The 18,991-nt window shown below is 36.8% G+C and overlaps 1 protein-coding gene across 6 annotated transcripts in view; it reads left to right on the top strand.

Annotated features, from left to right (window-relative positions):
* Nucleotides 1-5,450, top strand: part of LOC106872515 (uncharacterized) — a 114,879-nt gene extending 109,429 nt beyond the window's left edge. For 5 of the 6 annotated variants that reach the window (XM_052969326.2, XM_014919535.3, XM_089354964.1 and 2 more), the window contains exons 2-4: nucleotides 1,434-2,685; nucleotides 3,392-3,451; nucleotides 4,341-5,450. In XM_052969326.2, the coding sequence (XP_052825286.2) occupies nucleotides 1,434-2,685; nucleotides 3,392-3,451; nucleotides 4,341-4,528 (1,500 nt within the window). In that variant the 3' untranslated portion in view covers nucleotides 4,529-5,450. Of the gene's footprint in view, nucleotides 1-728; nucleotides 1,006-1,433; nucleotides 2,686-3,391; nucleotides 3,452-4,340 lie in introns of those variants that run through there. The other variant, XM_052969327.2, reaches the window with a different exon arrangement.
* The last annotated feature ends 13,541 nt before the right edge of the window (nucleotides 5,451-18,991 follow it).

Genomic DNA, 18,991 nt, shown 5'->3' on the forward strand with positions numbered 1-18,991 from the left:
AGGAAAAAAACTACTTGATTTCCAATCCTGAATGTCAAGAAATTATCTCAGCTTCGCTTTTAGGGAATCGCTATCAATTAATATTGTTTTTTTTTTGGGGGGGGGGTCTCCTCCAACTAAGAGGCAAACTTCAAGTAACGAAGGAATTTTTTTGTTTTTTTTTTGTACGCGTTATTCGTCACTGGCGCACCGGTTGTCGGCATACCTTATCTGTGTTGTCTCCATTAAGACCATTGACCCGTTTGGGTGAATTTTTTTCCCTTTAACTCCATTAAAGTACCTACTTATAATATATATATATACATACATATGTGGCACCAACACATTTTTTTTAAACATCGCTGTCGCCTTTTCTCCCACATTTTATTCCTAATATTTAAATGACTGAGCACACACACACAGGCGCGCGCCTTTTTCCACTCTAAAATTACATACATACATACATTGCGTGTCTCTCTCACACATACACACACACACGTGTGTTTGTTGTTCAGTTCACGTGAACCAACGTTTGAATTATACATACATTGCATGCATACATATTACTTACCCACGCAACTATTATACATATTATACATACCCGACTTCAACTACATTTGTACACACCTAGAAATGATTTTTTTTTTCTTTTTTCTTATCTGGAGAATAATAAGTAGGAACATGTGGGTGTGTATGTATGTTATAGTGTGTGTCTAGTTACATAAAACACACCTTTTTCTCTCGTCAAGGAGCGGTGGGTTTCAAAAAGAATAACCGTTTCCGGATTTGTCACACACATACATACACACGTACGAGGTCTATGCACACACGCATGCGTGAGTGTGTGTGTGTGTGTGTGTGTGCGTATAAATAACCCTTTACCAAACTATAACTTTTTATGTCTTACAGTAACTTCAAATACACACACTAATTGCTCAACTCGCCGGCCGACCTCTTCCAGAGCGCCTCTCTTTCTCTCTCTCTCTCTCTCTCACGCACACACATTGAAATCAGATGATAAACCCTGTACGTGGTTATTCAGGCTATTAGAAATAGCAGTCAGGTTTCTATCTTCATTTAATAGGAACATGAAAACATTTGAGAAGGGAAAGCTGAATTCTGTGTTCAAATCCTTTCTCTCTCTCTCTCTCTCTCTCTCTCTCTCTCCTCCACCCGCGTTTACTTTGCCTGTCACCCTTTTCGGGATTAATAAAATAAGGCATCAGTCGAGTTCAACTTTGCCATTCATTTTTTCAGGGACGATAAAATAAGTACTCATCATAACCATCAAGGGCTGGGGGGGGGGGGGTCGATGCAATAGACTTGCTCTTTACCTTAAAACGATTGGCTTTGTGCCAATATCTGAAATTATTATTATTATTATTATTATTATTATTATTATCATTGTCATCATCATTATAATTAATTTTTTTTTTTTTTTTTTGTTATTGCAGGTGGAACCGGATTTAGAACAATACTTGGTGTCACCAACACAGAGCTCACCAGCCTTCAGGAAGCGCCAACGTCGTGACAGCGCATCAGTAGTGGGTGAATTCTTCAACGATGATGGTGAACTGAAAGGTGGCCTCTTATACAGTAACTCGAACAACCTTCGTATCGGTTTAATGAACTGTAACAGCGTTTATAATAACATGGCCAACCAGAATGGCGTAGAGCTTCACCGTGGTAACAGGTTAATGGTGATGAATTCAGTCAATATGAACGGTTTTAAGACCCAGTTGGTGCATCAGGCTATTACCAACAATGGTGGTAGCAATATGGGCAGCAACGGTCACTTGCCGTCAATAGAGGACGGTCGTAAAGAGCTGGACTGGGACGAGTACTCATCAAATATCAAATTGGAACCAGATAACTTTGACATCGATTCTATAGGGGGTATGACCAATGTTGATTACATAAATTCGATTGACCAGCAAGACCTGGATTTGAACCAGGAGAACTGCAAGGCCTTGTGGGACGACATACGTCTGGGAATGCACATGGTCACTTCTCAGGACACTTCTCAGGACACTATGGCCGGATTAACTAATCGTATCAAGAGTGAACCTATTGATACTGAGTGGGACAAGCCCGCCTGTCAGTACACCTCATCGATTTTGCTCAACAATACCGGTAACAACCAGAACAACATTATTAACAATAACAGTAATAGCAACCTTGGCAACAATGGTGTTAACATGCTTACTGCTTGTAAATTTGAGCCGGTTCGGACAGCATGTGCTATAGAATCGAAGCCGAACATAAATGAGGCCGGCGGGCATCACCGGACTAAAGTGGGTAAACTTCAATCATCTCTTATGTCGATGGGCTACGCCACACAACTTCCTGCTCATCCCCACCACCAGAATCTCACCTTCTTGTCCTCACCAAATTCCTCTTCATCACCTTCCTCATCAGCTCTATCCAACTCCTCCTCTTCCTCATCGACGGGTGGCCCCCTGTTTCCGACCCCACCCAATTCACTGCCCGCCAGCCCCGTCCAGGAAGGCTCATTCCGACGCACACCACCGCCGCCGTATCCAGGCAACCCGCGTCACTTTATGAACTCCGTACTGTCAGTTCCCCCTGTGAGGACAGTAAACAAAAAACAACCGGTGACACATCCTGGATGCTCAACCATAAAGTACAACAGAAAAAACAACCCTGAGTTGGAGAAAAGACGAGTTCATTTCTGTGATTTTCAAAGTAAGTATCTCATATCTTAATACTCTAATATCCATGGTATATGAGCAAATCTGTGTGTGAGAATGGTTTACAAGCTATGCCGAGCTAATGGCTATGAACAGTAACATTTATTGACATTTTTTCCTTAACAAATAATCTGCTAGCTCTACACTTTCAAATACCTCCAGAATAAAATATCTACCTGTCTGGTGGAGCAGGAGGACACCTAGTTTATCACAGTCTAATTATTCGACTGATATATATGTTGGTGTCACAAGCACAAGCAGTTACTATGTAATATTTTATTCTCTGATGTAAAAATTGCAGTATTTAATTAGAAGAATGTGATTTGAGTGAGATTATGTTGTTATTTCCAGCAAGTGTCTCAATCACCTACAGGTGTATTGATATTAATTATTATTAAGGTGACAAACTGGTAGAATTGTTTGCACTCTGGACAAAATGCTGTGGGGCATTTCTGGCTTTGCATTCTGGCTTCAAATTCCACCAAGGCTGACTTTTGCCTTTCATCCTTTCAGGGTTGATAAAATAAATAAGTACCAGTTGAACACTGGAGCTGATGTAATCGACCCCCACCCCCACTTCGAAATTACTGTCTTTTTTTTCAAGATTTAAAACCATTATTATTATTATTATTATAATGATGTTTGTTGCATTTCTTAGTTATAACTTATCTAATAACTATCTCTCTCTCTCTCTCTTTCAGATTGCCGTAAAGCGTACACGAAAAGCTCTCACCTGAAGGCTCATCAGCGAATCCATACAGGTATGTATTGATTTATTATTATTATTATTCATAGTGAAATGGCCAGGGGATAACATAGATAGCTTGACATAAAGACTAGCCATATATATATATATATATATATATATACATGTGTGTATGTATGTATGCACACGTATGTATATATAACAACTCTCATTTTAGTTTAAATTCAACTTGGAATGAATAGTTGTTTGGCAAGTTACCATGTACAATTGTGTAGTGTCTTGTTATGAAAATGTATCTGTGACACTAGCTGCAATAGTAAAACTGACAAACTGGTATATCTACTGAGTTACAATACATTTAAAAAACAAAAAGAAAGCAAATTTATTTTTGTATAAATATATATACCATAGCAAATGTTAAATAGGATTACATAACATTTCTCTGAGATAGAGTGACAAGAGGAAAATACTGAAATACTGCTACCACCTGTTAAAAGTAGCAGCCAAAATCTTTCAGTCCTTACTCTACTCTCTTAAAAAAACGAGTGGGGCTAGAGAAAGATACATTGGATGGTGTGGGTTTATATTGTGTGTGGAGTAAAAGTGGGACGATTATGGCTGGAACATTTTTGATCATAGATCTGTCTACGTCTTGAAGACTACTCTGCCATGCTTCATTTGGGATTAAAAGGGTTAAACCTGCTCAGCTAAAATTCTAACCTTGTTCTTATATGGATTTATTATTACTGGGTTAATTGGGCTTTTGCTGCCCTTTTTCCCCCACTAGGGTCCCGCTGAGAATAATTCTGTTTGATTAAAATACAGATTAGAGTTGGGTAGGGTTATGAATTTTCGTATTTGCCATTTTCTGATTTTATTAAATTTCTCTCTCGTTAAAACTGATTGAATTTTTACTTATACCTCGTTTCCTTCTTTACTTTCAGGAGAAAAACCTTATCTTTGTACGTTTCCTTCCTGCCAGTGGCGCTTTGCTCGCTCCGACGAACTCACCAGGCACATACGAAAACACACCGGTGCCAAGCCATTCAAGTGCAAAGTCTGTGAGCGATGCTTTGCACGTTCTGATCACTTGGCGCTGCACATGAAACGCCATGAACCCAAGAACAAATGAACCGAAGGTTTAGAATTTTGTTCTACCATGCACACCGTGAAGGATTTCGGAGACGACAATAGTAACAGAAGCGGGGCATGGCTGAAAACACGCTCTTTCCTCGCCTCTTCTTGTGTTCGTCACCCTTGTGAAACGGGCCAGGCATGTGGTAGTTTGCTTGCACAGGACAGGGTCCTTCAAACCCTTCGAAGAGTGGGGCTAGATGAAACCCACTGTCTTGATGCACCAATTGCTGTGCCGCGAAACCTCTGGTGCTGACATGAGCTTTGTGATTGGAGTGTGAAAGATTTATTATTTTCCCCTCAATTTTTGCAACTAATTTTTTTTTTTTTTAACTATTAAAAAAAAAATACATTTTTACACACACCATAAAAAAAAAAAAAGAACAATGAAAGTTGGAAAATTTTTAAAGAAATAAAACTTTATACAGAAATATATTGTACTGTGGAGTATTAATGGCTAGAAAAACCACTTTTTTTTCTCTCTTTTTAAATTTAAAAAAAAAAATTTTTTTTTTTTTTTTTACAACGTATAGCCCATCTCCACCCCCAGAAAAAAAAAACTCACCATCACCACCTCACTGTTATATTTCTTAAACTCAGACCTCTCCTCAAATATACATTTAGAGGCTTACACTCATACATACACACATTACATAATTACATAGAAAACCCCATAGTGTGTTGGATTCATCAATTCACCAAAAACAGACTATGAATTATATATTGTTTTACAAATTCTTTTATTAACGACCAAACACACTAATTTCTCAAAGACATTCAGTAATGTGTTATTTGTTCATATTGATCATCATAATAATAATGATAATAATAATTATTATTATTACAATTATATACTGTCAATTTAACATTTAAAAAAATAATAATAATAAAAGTGGACAACTGTCTTTATTTTATATATACATATATCTTTTGTTGTTATTTTTGCTTTGTTACATTATATCTTATTTTGTTAATCATGTGTATATACAATATATATGTATGTATATGATATATATTCACAATATATGTTTGCATATATATGTTTGCTTATGTGTATATATTTTAACCAATAGGCATAGGAGTGGCTGTGTGGTAAATCGCTTGCTTACGAACCACACTGTTCCAGGTTCAGTCCCACTGCGTGGCACCTTAGGCAAGTGTCTTCTACTATAACCTTGGGCCGACCAAAGCCTTGTGAGTGGATTTGGTAGGCGGAAACTGAAAGAAGCCCGTCGTATATATGTATGTATGTGTATATGTTTGTGTGTCTGTGTTTGTCCCTCCAACATTGCTTGACAACTGATGCTGGTGTGTTTATGTCCCTGTAACTTAGTGGTTCAGCAAAAGAGGCCAATAGAATAAGTACTGGGCTTACAAACAATAAATTCTGGGATCGATTTGGTCAACTAAAGGTGGTGCTCCAGCATGGCCACAGTCAAATGACTGAAACAAGTAAAAGAGTAAAAGAATAATACAACACGACAATATATACATACATATATGTATATATATTGTCTATATTATATATGTATGAATATGTGTACATATTTTAGTTAATAATGCAACACACATCATTTATATATTTACTATGTATTCATATAATAATTATGCATATAACATATTGTATATAGTTTGACTGATAGTTTTTTTTTTGGTGGGAAGGTGGTGTTGCATTTGTGTTATTCTTTTATTGTGCATAGATTTCAAAAGCATTTTGCAGAATGGATAAAGCCTCTTTTGGTGTTTTGTGTTCTGAGTTCAAATCCCACTGAAGTCAACGTTGCCTTTCATCGCTTTGTTTCTATAAGATAAAGTACCAGCCAAATACTGAGGTCAATGTGATTGACCATTTCACTCCCCATCCCTGCATATTTTAACCCTTGTGGCTATATTAGAAAGGTGTCATGGGTTAGCCAAAACATTAGAACATCAGACAAAATGCCTAGTAATATTTGTCCCAGCTCTTTATTTTCTGAGTTCAATTGCTGATGAGGTCAACATTGCCTTTCCCGCTGAGGTTAATAAAGTACTAGTTATATATTGAGGTTGCTGATATCAGCTAAGCCTCTCCTTTCAAATTTGCTGGCCCATTGCCTTAATGAGAAACCCTTAAAAGTAGCAGAATTATTAAACCACAAAAACTACAGTTTGATGTTCATTCCAGTTCTTCACATTCTAGGTTCAGACTTCATAAAAGAAAGTACCTATCAAGTACTGGGGTTGATGTAACTGACTTGCCCCCTCCCCTCAAAATTGCTGGCCTTGTACTGGCAGAATCATTAGTACACCAGACAAAATGTTTAGTGTCATTTCTTTCAGTTCTTTACATTCTGAGTTCAAATTCTGCCAAGGTTAGTCTTTCCTTTCATCCTTTCAAGGTCAATAAAATAATATACCAGTTGAACACCGGGGTTGATACAATTGATTTACTCCACTTGCTGGCCTTGTGCAAAAATATGGAACTCATTATCAACAGCATGCTGGGTAAAGTGCTCTACATCATTTTGCTCGTCCTTTCTTTCTGAGTTCAAATTCCACTGAAGTCAACTTTGCCTTTCATCCTCCCAGGGTCGAGAAAATAAGTTCCAGTTTTGAACTTAACCCCTACCCCGAAATTTCAGGTCTTGTGTTTATAGTTGAAAGGATTATAATTAATTTTTAAGACAATGAGTTGGCAGTATCATTAGCATGCCAGTCAAAATGCTTAGCAGCATTTCATCCATCTTTACATTGTGAGTTCAAATCCTGCTGAGGTCGACTTTGCCTTTCATCCACATGAAGTCAATGTCCCCTCCTGCAAAATTTCAGGCCTTATGCCTATAACAAAAAGGATCATCATCAGCATTATGGTTTGACAGAATCCTTAGGGTAGCATTTCTCAACCAGGGTTCTGCAAAAGGTTCCTAGAGGTTCCCCAAGAAAGATTGAAATCAGCTAATGCTAGTTTCACGATCGTAATATTACTATACATGCACAACATATTGTTGGTTATTGTAATAGAGACACCATCCTATCTAACCTATTATGTTATTAAAAACCATATATATAGATATATGATATTTACCACATGAACTACAATGAAAAGAATATGAGAAAGATATGATATACATTTTTTTTTTTTTTTTTTTTTGTGCTGGGATTTATTTTAAGGGTTAAATTTCCTTCAAATCATACCCTACTGTCTTAAAAACATGAGAACACATAATGTAGGACCAGTTACATTATTTTCAAATTAAAGAGAGCTAGTCAAGGCTGAAATGTTTTCACTCGATTATCTCTGACCTGACCCAGGGTTAAACAATGAGATCTAATGAGAAAGTAGTGATTGCTTGAACTGCAAAGAAATAACAGCCAAATTTTCCTCAAATCACACCTCTTTCAGTGAAGGAGAGAGGAAAACACAGATCAATGGTTAACAAACTGAAAATACCAAAACACACACACCCACTCCAAAATATAACTGAAATACTTGCTCAACCCTTCTGATATCAACTTGCCTGAAACTACCTGGCTCTATGATACAAATATGTTTTAAAATGATCTAAATTAAAACTTTTTATCATAATTTATGTTAATTTATATCTCAAACACCAGCTTAACCCTTTTGTTACCATATTATTTTGAGATGCTCTGTGTTTCTTTCAATTAATTTTAAATATAACAAAGAATTTAGTAAAATAATTTAGTTATCATTAAGCTAGTGTTAGGAACATAAATTGTGACTAAGGTTTGGGGAAAGATTTTAATTCAAAACTTATGAAAACTAGAGATTTGTACCACAGAGCCAGAGTCGGTTTCAGCCCAGTTGGTATCAAAAGGGTTAACAATGATAGTTACTTCCATAAATTCTTCATAATTTTCAATAGAAACAAAGGCAGTGTGTTTCAAACTGAAATATAAGAACACGTAGGTTAATGAGAAGACAAAATGGAGTAAGCTTCCATATAATATTTCTTTCTTCACCACACACTGAATAAGTTTCAAAAAATTGGAAACCTTATGGTACTTTGACCCTTTCCTTTTCAATTCTTACAGGCTTCCCCACTAATGTTTCCTGTAAATTGTGTACTCATGCATGTGCACATCATCGCTATCATTTTAATGTCCACTTTTCCATGCATGCATGGATCAGATGGAGTTTGTTGAGCCAGATTTTCTACTGAGGAATCCTTCATCCATTCCCAATCAAGATAAACTTTCCACATGGCCGGATATGTTTTCACAGAATGCTGGAAATGAGTTACACTCATTTACAACTATTACGCAACATCAAGACAAGGATACTCACGTTCATATACACATGTGAAGGTAGTTTTTGTGTGTGGCAAATGCTCAGGGGCCATAAACAATGAAAATGTGCTGAAAACAGCTTCCGTCACATGTCAGGGGGAAAATCTACAGGTAGTTGATAGCTTCCGTTACCTAGGTGACCAAGTCAGTAGCGGGGGTTGATGCTCTGAAAATGTAGCTACTAGAGTAAGGATAGCCTGGGCAGAGTTCAGAGAGCTCCTATCTCAGCTGGTGACAAAGGGCCTCTCGCTCAGAGTAAAAGGTAGATTGTATGATGCATGTGTGCGAACAGCTATGCTACAGGGCAGTGACTGCTGAGGATATGCATAAGCTTAAAAGGAATGAAGTCAGTATGCTCCGCTGGATGTGTAATGTCAGTGTGCATACACAACAGAGTGTAAGCGCCCTGAGAGAAAAGTTGGGCATAAGAAGCATCAGATGCGGTGTGCAAGAGAGACGACTGCGCTGGTATGGTCATGTGTTGTGAATGGATGAGGACAGCTGTGTGAAAAAGTGTCACACCCTAGCAGTTGAGGGAACCTGTGGAAGAGGTAGACCTAGGATGAGGTGGTGAAGCACAACCTTCGAACATTGGGCCTCACCGAGGCAATGACAAGTGACCGAGACCTTTGGAGATATGCTGTGCTTGAGAAGACTAGGCAAGCGAAGTGAGACCATAACTGTGGCCTATACCAGTGCTGTATAACCAGCCCATTTAAGAGTACCCTTCATTCATTGGACAATAAACTATGCTTGCGAAGACCTGTTGAGGCAAGTGAAATCGCTGTCGTGGCCAACGACAGTACCGCCTGATTGGCACCTGTGCCAGTGGAACGTTAAAAGCACCATTCGAGCATGATTGTTACCAGGGTCGCTAACTGGCTCCCATGCTGTGCCACTGGCATGTGAAAAAATAAGCACCATTCAAGCGTGGTCATTGCCAGTGCTGCCAGACTGGCTCCTGTGCAGGTGGTATGTAAAAAGCACCATTTGAGCGTGGCTGATGTCAGTACCGCCTGACTGGCCCTCATGCCAGTGGCACGTAAAAGCACCCACTACACTCTCGGAGTGGTTGGTGTTAGGAATGGCATCCAGCTATAGAAACTTTGCCAGATCAGATTGGAGACTGGTGCAGCCTTCTGGCTCACCAGCCCTCAGTCAAACCATCCAACCCATGCCAGCATGGAAAGCGGACATTAAACGATGATGATGATGATCCACCAAATCCCCTTCCAAGATTAGTCGACTTGGAACTATAGTAGAAGTCACTCGCTCAAGGTGCCACATAATGAGACTGAATGCAGACCATGTGGTTAGGAAGCAAATTTCTTACCACACAACCACATCTGCACACACATATTACTATTGGAAAAGCATGAAAATATTGTGCACACACATTTTCAGGATGGAATCAGATTCTTTTTTAATCGAAGAAATTTTGAAGAATTGTTACTCTCATGGGTTGATTTGTTTACATCCTCATAACTTAGTGGTTCAGCTATAGAGATCAATAGAATAAGTACCAGGCTTAGTACTGGGGTTAAATTTGTTTGACTGAAGCCATCAAGGCATTTCCCCAGCACAACTTCAATCCAATGACTGAAACAAGTGAATGATAAAACATCTTTATATACATCAGTATATATGACAGGCTTCTTCCATATATATATATATATATGTATGTATGTATGTATGTATGTATGTATATATATATATATATATATATATATATGTATGTATGTATATATATATATATATATATATATATATATATATATATATATATATATATATATATATATATATATATATATACAGGGTGGACCAAAAGTAGGTTTACAGTTATTCAACTGTCTCTTTCGCATTCATATATTAACAGTTTAGATATTAATTATTAAAAAAAGCTGAAACCATTATTCTATGCTAATTTAGTTAATTTTGTCAAGCTCCCTTTTTCAGTTTGTAAGAAAGAAATTTAAATGTAATGAAATGTTTTAAAAGAAATTTAAAGTGCCCACTTAATAACTGTAAACCTACTTTTGGGCCACCCAGTATATATATATAGAGAGAGAGAGGTAGACAGATACATGAAAATATGTGCTAATACACGCATATAAATATCAGTGGTGTATCGTGGTTATTATACTGGGAGCGTAGCCACACCCAATGCCACCAAATTTCAAGTTAGAGTATACCAAAAGTTTTCCATTATGACTTGTGATTAAATTAATTAGTAAGGTTAATTAATATTCATTATGAATTTGCCATATTCAATGGGTGTGCAGTGCACAGCTAGCACACCCAGAATATACACCCCTGAAATATATGTATATATGATGGGTAGACAAATACATGAACATATATACTAATACACACACACACACACATACATATATATATATATATATATATATGAAGGGGTGCTGAAAAGTTCCTGGCTTTAAGGGTATCGCAAAAACCTGGTTGGAGGCCCAACCTTGCAAGTTCTTTCACAGGGCTTAGAAAAACTCAAGGGCCACTGCAATAAGTGTGTGAATCTGAGAGGGGGAATATGTTGAATAAAATCATTATTAACTGATCCTCTTGTATTTTCTTCTACCCAGACCCAGGAAATCTTCTGCACCAACCCCATATATGTACACATACACACACACATATAGATGTAGAGATAGATAGATATAGATATATATGTATCTATATACACATAAATATATGTATGTATGTATATATATATAGGAGTGTATATTCAACTTTGACTCAGCTCCACATGATTTAAAGCTTTGTGGGCATGTAAGACACGTCTACATCACAAGGTGTTTGTAGGCGGAGGTAGTTTAATTAAATGTTCCCTGCCCTACATCCTAATGAGAAGGACGTGTCCTACACGCCCACGAATCATTCAAGTCATGTGGAGCTGAGCCAGAGTGTTATTATATACATGTAACATAAGGTGGCGAGTTGGTAGAAAAGTTAGCATGCTGGGCAAAATGCTTAGTGGTATTTCATCTGTCTTTACATTCTGAGTTCAAATTCTGCCGAGATCAACATTACCGTTCATCCTTTTGGGGTCGATAAATTAAGTACCAGTTGCACACTGGGGAAGATTATATACATGTAACTCCAACCAAATCCATTAAGTACTACTTTATTTAGTTTGATCACTCACTCATTTATATATATATATATATATATATATATAGAGAGAGAGAGAGAGAGAGAGAGAGAGGGTGATAAATTGAATATTAATTCAATTTAAAACCAAGTGACCTAGCATATAAAAGAATCTGAAAATTCAGAAAAATTGTATTACACATGTATAAGGGATGACCACTAAGTGGAGATCCAATATGCTAGAAAGAGGTTGGGTCGTTGATGACCTCTTTCTAGCATATTGGATGTCCACTTAGTGGTCATCCCTTATACACGTATATATATATCTATCTATCTATACTTGTTTTGCAAGATTTTTGATGTGAAATCGTGTGTTGAATATCAGACAAAATGGCTGATATTTAGCAAGGTGAGACACACATAAGAAGGAAGGAAACAAAGGACCACTGATGAGGTCACAGAAGTGTGACGAAAGAACTCTGGCCGAAATAAGATTAAGATTAATGTAATATAAAGCTGAAGCAAATTAACACCAAATATACAGTGTGTGTGTTTTTATTGGCTAAACTGGCAATATGACCATCCCCAAGTACAACAATATCTATCTATATATATATATATATATATATATATATATATATGTACATGTGCATGTGTGTATGCGCATGTATGTATATACTTGTATATACATATTTATTCATATATCTATTATAAGGCATGGCTGTGTGATAAGAGACTCGCTTCACAACCACATGGTTCCAGGTTCAGTCCCACTGCGTGGCACCTTGGTCAAGTGTCTTCTACAATAGTCTTGGGCCATCCAAAGCCTTGTGAGTGGATTTTGTAGATGGAAACTGAAACAAGCCTATTGTATGTATATAAGTATATATATGTCCATATGCGTTGTCATTACGCTTAACAACCAGTGTGGATGTGTTTGGTCCCATAACTTAGCAGGTCAGCAAAAGAGAATGATAGAATAAGTACCAGGTTTAAAAAATAAGAACTGGGGTCGATTCATTTGACTAAAAATTCAAGGTGCTGCCCCAACAAGGCCACAGTCTGGTAACTAAAACAAGGGAAAGATAAAAGATATATATATTTTTTCTCTTATCTTCTACTTGTTTCATTTACCAGACTGTGGCCATGCTGGGGCACAGCCTTGAGGAATTTTTAGTCAAAAGTATCAACCCCCCAATACTTACGTTTTATATTTCTTGAACCCTGGCACTTACGGTACCAGTCTCTTTTACCAAACCACTATGCTATGTGTACGTAAACACACCAGTACCAGTTGTCAAGTGGGGGGGGGGCAAACACAGACACAGAGACACATACACACACAAACACAAACATGTGTGTATATATATGTGTGTGTGTGTGTGTGTGTGCATGTATATATAGTGTTTGCATCAAAAATTTAGATGTATGTATATACATACATACATATATATATATATATATATATATATATATATATATATATATATACATATATATATATATATAGATATGCAGGGCAGGGAATCATCAATTAGTAATAAAATTAATAATCAACAATTTTGCCGGGTAGCTCAGTATGAAAAAACCTTCATAAATATATAGGGATTGACAGTAACCTGCTTCTCCAACATACTGAGAATTCAGAAATAGCAGTCAAAGAACTACTGTAGTTTTGAAATCAGTAGTTCTTTGACTGCTATTTCTGAATTCTCAGTATGTTGGAGAAGCAGGTTACTGTCAATCCCTATATATTTATGATTATATATATATATATATATATATATATATGTTGTTTACATCATAAGAATTTAGAAACATAAAGAAAACATGAAATATTTCATTGTTAATGATTGATAAAGCTATGGATAGCCTTCAACTTATTCTATTCAAAGACTTGTTTTAGCCAAATGTTTATATGTTATTATTCATAGCATTATTAAAAATAAATTCTTTCCTCTATTTATCTATCTATCTCTCTCTCTCTCTCTCTCTCTATATATATATATATATATATATATATATAATACAAATAATATATGAGTATCTGCATATATACGAACATGTATGTGCATACCTACATCTACATGTATATATAGATGCATATCTGGGTACAGGACGTTGCAAACAAAACGCGGACAAAATGATAAACAGAGTACAGAAAACACACAGGCCACATAGAGAACATTTCCTTCATCAGCTGCCACCGTTCTAAAACTAACCGTTTCGAAGAGTTTATATATATATATATATATATATATCATGTTGATGAATGGTGTTGAGCTGGAAACATTATATGTCCACATATGACTTTTTATCCCCAGACAATAAGCCTGTACTTTTTCTTAAGAGAATGTCAATTTTGGAGAACCCTTGAATTTTGGGATTATCTCCCCTTCTCAAGTAAACCTGGTTATAATTGCAATGTGGTAATTGTGATACATCCCCTAGAGGTGGAAATAAACTTGATAAATCAAAAATTTTGGTGGTATAGTATTTGATATACTAGTATTCATCTGTGTTATACAAATATATGCTACAAGCCTCTACTAGTACTTCCCTGAGTTCATACTAGTTTATATATGTACATATATATGTATGTATGTATGTATGTATGTATGTATAGAGTCATAAGTGACAGAAATATTTAGATGAATCTTTATTTAACAATAAAAAAATCCAAATATCACGACAAATTTGCTTCATCACTCAAAAGACATGTAAATAACTTATATTATCATATTTAATAATAAATAAATTACTTTCATGTCTTTTAAAAGCATTCATGTTTCGTTACGCCATGATTTACATTTAACATAAAATTTATTTCACCTGATGACATAGCTCAAATTCTGCATTTTTTTGAAAGAAACTTTTACATTTTGTATTAGTGTATTTTGTATTTTGTATAGGCGCAGGAGTGGCTGTGTGGTAAGTAGCTTACTTCTTAACCACATGGTTCCGGGTTCAGTCCCACTGCGTGGCACCTTGGGCAAGTGTCTTCTACTATAGCCTCGGGCCGACCAAAGCCTTGTGAGTGGATCTGGTAGACGGAAATTGAAAGAAGCCTGTCGTATATATGTATATATATATATGTGTGTGTGTGTGTGTATGTTTGTGTGTATGTTTGTGTGTCTGTGTTTGTCACCCCAACATCACTTGACAACCGATGCTGGTGTGTTATGTTCCTGTAACTTAGCAGTTCAGCCAAAGAGACTGATAGAATAAGTACTAGGCTTACAAAGAATAAGACCTGGGGTCGATTTCCTCAACTAAAGGCGGTGCTCCAGCATGGCAGCAGTCAAATGACTGAAACAAGTAAAAGAGTAAAAGAGTAGTGTAGAAATGTAAGTATTTTATTTATTATTAAATATGATAATATAAGTTATTTACAAGTTTTTCGAGTTATGAAACAAATTTGTTGTGATATTTGGATTTTTTTTATTGTTAAATAAAGATTCATTTAAATATTTCTTAGTCGTTTTTGACTATATACACTCCTTATCCTTTTCTCTCCTATATCACTATATATTTTATATGGTTTGTACCTTGACACATGAAGGAGCTTTTTTATGAGTACTACTAGATTACTTGAATCCATACAGCGTGACTTAAAATTACATATTAAAATATATATATATATATATATATATATATACATATATGTTTGTGGCAGATGTTCAGGTGCAATAAAGACTGTAAACAAACAGGAAACAACTTCTATCTCATTCCAGGCTGAAAAACTAGAGGTAGTCGATAGCTTCCGCTATCTGGGCGACCAAGTTAGTAGTGGGGGTGGGTGCGCTGAAAGTGTAGCTGCTAGAATAAGAATAGCCTGGGCAAAGTTTAGAGAGCTCTTACCCCTGCTGGCGACAAAGGGACTCTCACTCAGAGTAAAAGGCAGACTGTATGACGCATGCGTACGAACAGCCATGCTACATGGCAGTGAAACATGGGCTGTAACTGCTGAGGACATACGTAAGCTCGCAAGGAATGAAGCCAGTATGCTCCGTTGGATGTGTAATGTCAATGTGAATACCCGTCAGAGTGTAAGTATCTTGAGAGAAAAGCTGAACATTAGAAGCATCAGTTGTGGCGTGCAAGAGAGACGATTGCGCTGGTATGGACATGTGGTGAGAATGGATGAGGATAGCTGCGTGAAAAAGTGCCACACCCTAACAGTTGAGGGAACCCGTGGAAGAGGTAGGCCCAGGAAGACCTGGGCTGAGGTGGTGAGGTAAGACCTTCGTACATTGGGCCTCACCGAGGCGATGACTACTGACCGAGACCTTTGGAAATGTGCTGTGCGTGAGAAGACCCGGCAAGCCAAGTAAGATCGTTGCCAGTGCCCCTGGACTGGTTCTTGTGCGGGTGGCACATGAGATGCACCATTTTGAGCGTGGCCGTTGCCAGTACCGCCTGACTGGCTCCCGTAGGATTTTCGAGCGAGATCGTTGCCAGTGCCCCTGGACTGGCTTGTGCGGGTGGCACATAAAAGACACCATTTCGAGCGTGGCCGTTTTCGTGCGGGTGACACGTAAAAGTACCCACTACACTCTCTGAGTGGTTGGCGTTAGGAAGGGCATCCAGCTGTAGAAACTCTGCCAAATTAGACTGGAGCCTGGTGTTGCCATCCGGTTTCACCAGTCCTCAGTCAAATCGTCCAACCCATGCTAGCATGGAAAGCGGACGTTAAACGGTGATGATGATGATATATATATATATATATATATATATATATATATATATATATATATATATATATAACTTAGAGAAGAACCATCATTGTGCAACTCACACGATGAGTAAACTTACTAATTTAACTGATTTAAATTTCTAGTCCAATATTTATTAGATTTTATGTATTACAAATTTTTTCCTGGATTTTTTAGATTAATAAACTAATATTTTGTATAGTACGCTTTTCTTGATGGTGTTTGATCTCCTTCATCATGAGAGTTGCACCATGGTGGTTCTTCTTTAAAATTATTAAAACATTTTTCATTATACAACTCAATTTGATATTATTAAATTGTGTTTCCTTGTAAATTCGGATTTCGTAATTTCCTAACATTATAATATATATATATATATATATATATATATATATATATTGATTTCAGTAAAGTGTTCAACAGAGTCAACCACAATATCTTATTGTCAAAATTGTCGAATGTTGGAATCTGTGGAAACCTACTACACTGGATTGAGTATTTCCTGGAGAACAGAGCACAACATGTTGCAATCGGTGGAATCCACTCAAGCCCAGAAAAAGTCATCAGTGGTGTCCCTCAGGGGACTGTCTTGGGACCCCTTCTCTTTATAGACTATATTAAATGACCTTTCCAGCATCATAAAACACAGCAAAGTGAAAATATTCGCTGTTGACTCCAAGCTCCAGAAAACTATCAATGAGGAAGAAGACCGAACTCAACACCAGTTTGATCTACATGCTGTGAGTCAATGGGCAGACAAAAACAATATGCAACTAAATGAGGGAAAATTTGAGCTGATGCATTTTGGAAGAAAGACTATGCTAAAACAGCCATACTCTCTTCCTTCAGGGGAACCTTTCATAGCGTCTAATAATATCAGAGACCTAAGAGTAATTGTTGACAACAATCTCAGCCGAAATGCCCACTTCAACAATAAGGTTGATATAGCTCATTGGATGAGCACTTGAATCCAGAGAACAAGATTTCATCATTCCTCTTTCTCCTCCTTTGTATGGTCACACCTCAAATACCGCTATCCCCTGTGGTCTCCCCATACAAAACAAAACATTTCAAAAACTGAATCATCCCAGAAGACATTTACTAAAAAAATTAAGGGCATGAGTGATCTCGATGATTGGGACCACCTTAAAGCATTGAAACTCTATTCTCTCCTGCACCACCATGAGCGATACATGACCTCAACATTAGCTTCAAAATTCATCCAAGTCTAGCACCACGGGGCATATGTCCCCTACCCAATTCAAAATCACTGCTGCCCAATTTCTTTTCCTCAACAGGCCCTGCTCTATTTAACATTGTCCCAAAATAGATCAAAGAGGGAAAGGATTCCTTCACCATCAGATGAAATCTGGACAAATTTCTTCAAAGAATACCAGATAAGCCACCTATACCTGGATACAACTCACTCAACAAGAATTCCCTATTCGAATGAACCATGATACCATAAAACTTGACTTTAAAAGGATTTAGCTAAGCGTATCAGGTGGTGCTATTAAGTTAGACATAGCATGGACCAATCTTTGGTCGAAATATAGCTAAGTTATCTAAGTTTTTATATAAGCTTGTGTGTGTGTGTGTGTACTTAGATAAATTTTCAACCAGAATTGGCCCAGGCCATGTCTAACTTAATAGCACCACCTGGAAAAAACATTTAATGTTTCATATTACGTTCATTCTTTGAGCACCTTAACCTAATGTGTATACACATACTCACAGATATATGTATGTATATATATATATATATATATATATATATATATATATATATATATATATATACATATATATATATATATATATATATATATATATATACATGCACATACATGTATGTATGTATTACATAACATATAGACACATATATATAGCACAAACAGAGGGAGAGAGAGAGAGAGATAGGAAGAGAAAGAGTGAAGGTAAAAAATATAGAAGCATGAACGGGAATAATTTCTAGTAAGATAGAAATAGGATACCTACCATCAATAACTTCTCTTAGTTGCTGATATCTTATATCGCTGTAATAATTACTCTTGCCTTTTCTATGTCTCTCCGTTTCAGCTAATTATATTCCCACTACATTTGATCATCATTTTTTTTTTAAATTTTGCACAGACATACATGTCTATATGCAGGAATCAATACACACACACACAGAGGGTGGGCTGTAATGATTGGACACATTTTAAATGTTTGTATCTTGTGTTATAAAAATTATATAATAATAAATGCGCCCTTTTAAAGCCTAGCCAAGCTCATGGGCCCGGTTTCCCGGTTTCAATGGCATATGTGTCTCCTGGCTGGACGGGACGCCAGTCCATCACAGC

The sequence above is a fragment of the Octopus bimaculoides genome, chromosome 7, assembly GCF_046866305.1.
Source record: "Octopus bimaculoides isolate indiv1 chromosome 7, ASM4686630v1, whole genome shotgun sequence".
NCBI classification, from domain to species: Eukaryota; Metazoa; Mollusca; class Cephalopoda; order Octopoda; family Octopodidae; genus Octopus; species Octopus bimaculoides.